This window comes from Bubalus bubalis, chromosome X (assembly GCF_019923935.1).
Source record: "Bubalus bubalis isolate 160015118507 breed Murrah chromosome X, NDDB_SH_1, whole genome shotgun sequence".
In the NCBI taxonomy this organism is placed as follows: domain Eukaryota; kingdom Metazoa; phylum Chordata; class Mammalia; order Artiodactyla; family Bovidae; genus Bubalus; species Bubalus bubalis.
In genome coordinates, this window is record NC_059181.1 from 82,670,995 (window position 1) to 82,673,510 (window position 2,516).

The 2,516-nt window shown below is 38.6% G+C and overlaps 1 protein-coding gene across 1 annotated transcript; it reads right to left on the bottom strand.

Moving 5' to 3' along the window:
• Positions 1–1,286: 1,286 nt before the first annotated feature.
• On the bottom strand, positions 1,287–2,010 carry TRPC5OS (TRPC5 opposite strand). Its single transcript, XM_025276086.2, is given in 2 exon segments — positions 1,287–1,423; positions 1,425–2,010. Coding segments are annotated over 2 exon segments (342 nt in total). The 5' UTR covers positions 1,643–2,010; the 3' UTR covers positions 1,287–1,299.
• Positions 2,011–2,516: the final 506 nt, after the last annotated feature.

Consider the following 2,516-nt stretch of genomic DNA (forward strand, 5'->3'; position numbering starts at 1 on the left):
CTGAGCGACTGAACTGAAGTGTACATTTTGTTTCAGTTTCTTATTGCTCCCATTTCTCAGTAAAGATTTCCATGTCAAAGTTGTAGCAGTTTCCCTTATAATCAGCTATTCATTATAAATGCAGTTATATCCAAGAAAGTATACTTTATCCGCTTCTACTTATGGACCATCATCTCTAGGCCTATGCCATAAGCATTTGACTTTTCCATACGTGAACCCTCCTCATTAGGCCTTTATCCAGCCCTTTTAGTACTAGTACTTCTCTCTCGTTATTTGGTGTAACTTGACATTTCCATTTGAGAAACAATGTTGCAGAGTAGTTGTGATAAGGGTCAGCATTTGAGGGAACAGTCAGTACTGCATTGGAACTTCTTGGCCTCAGCTTTTTCAAAGGTGTCTTCCTGGCGAGAGTTATCTGTAAACTTTTCTGAAGTTTTATTCTCTGTTAGATAGCTGTTTCCTCAGACTTTTTTCTCCCAGGCCAGTATAGCATCCTTTAGCTAACACATTCTTTCTGAATGGCCTAGTAAGTAGTTATATTTTTTCAAGTAAAAGTGCCACAATACTGGGCTTCCCTGATAGCTCAGTTGGTAAAGAATCCACCTGCAGTGCAGGAGACCCTGGCTCGATCCCTGGGTCGGGAAGATCTGCTGGAGAAGGGATAGACTACCCACTCCAGTATTCTTGGGCTTCCCTTGTGGCTCAGCTGGTAAAGAATCCCCCTGCAATGCGGATGACCTGGGTTCAATCCCTGAGTTGGGAAGAACCCCTAAAGAAGGGAACAGCTACCCACTCCAGTATTCTGACCTGGAGAATTCCATGGACTGGGGTCACAAAGAGTCGGACACAACTGAGCGACTTTCACTCACTCATTGTCTTGTTAGTGTGAATATATTCACTATAATGCCACCTTGGGGAATATTCCCCTTTTAGTTTCCATTCACTGTAGAAACTGGGTCCCAAGATATGAGAGAGGTCATCAGGTCTTCACTCTATTGTTAGATAAGGGGTTTCTTTTCTTTGTTGTTGTTTGCTCCTATTATCAGGAACCCAAGCAAGAGAACAAGAACAGGTAAAGACAGAGCCACATGCTAAAGTCAGAGCTTTTTATACAAATACAAAGAAGAAAAGAGACCACCCTCTGCCGGAAGTAAATAAAATATTAATTTGTTCTATAAAAGATTAGTAATGAAACTGCAGAACTAGAAAAACTTTTATTGCTAACATTCATAAAACTCTGAATATATTTAAAACAAAGAAATGAATAGTTCTCACATGTTGGTGGGGGTACATGAGGTCTTAGCCATTTCTTAATTTGTTGTTAACACTATCAAGTTGTTGTTCATATAATTCACCTATCTCTAACAGAGCTTGATCTACATCAAAAAGTAGGTCTTCATCTTCTCTTGGTGTCAGTATTGACTAAGTCTAGGAGATCAGCAAGGTCTGGTAGTGAAGCTTCCTCAGAAAGAAAAGCATCTACTTCTGGTTCTTCTGCTCCATCATTTTGCTCAACACAAGGAACTAGTTCTTGTGTAATCAACTTTAAAAGCTCTTCAGCTATTTGTATTAACTGGGCTACACAGTCAATAAGTCCATCAATAAGTACAGAGGCTGATGCAGACGCCATGCCTCTCTGCATTCTTCAGTAAATAAAATATTACTAGAAGCTATAGTAAATGGGTTCTTGGTGACAATGGATCCTGTGAGGCTGGCAGTGGTTGGTTTGGTTGAGAAATGAGGCTGTTGATATGATTACAATGATGATCAAGTACAAAATGAGGCCAGTGGTCCTACAGTACTTTCTGATAAAGTTGGTGAACATCCTGCAAAATTTATGTATGGTACTCTTGTCTGTATCGGTAGTGAACTGCTATTATAATGACAATCAGACAGATTGTCACAGCCAAGAGAAAACAGCAAAGCAGATCTAATAATAGAAAAGAGAAATATAAAGTTAGTATCCTTGAGTTTTTATCCATCATATAGGTTCTGGCTATAGGATAAGGTTGAAAGGGTGCCTCTAGCTATTGGTCCTCCTTTTTGGATGGCTCTGCTACTCATAGTCCCCTTTCTACTTCTCATGGTTGTTACCGCTTCTTATGGGATATGAGAACAAAGTGAACATAGGCAGTCTATCTATCTTTCTTGAACATCTCTATTGAGGAAGATACATATACTAAGTCTTTTAATTAATTATGTTTTTATTAGTACTTTTTCTCTTATTGCCATTTATATCTGGTGCTGCTAAATTCCTTCTGTGCTTTTAATAATCCATTCATTAAAGTTTTTGATTGCCCCTGTAGGCTGGGGAATTTATGGCAAATTGAAGTCCCATTTTCTCTTTTTCCAATTTTTGTATAACTTCTGTTATAAGATTTGTTCTTTGGTCATTTCCTATCACTGTCACTATTCCATATCTAGCTGTTACTTCTCCCAAATTTACCTAAAGCCATGGTCATACTATTCTCATCTGTGTATCTTGCATACTCTACAAGCCCTATTCCTAAGTTTAT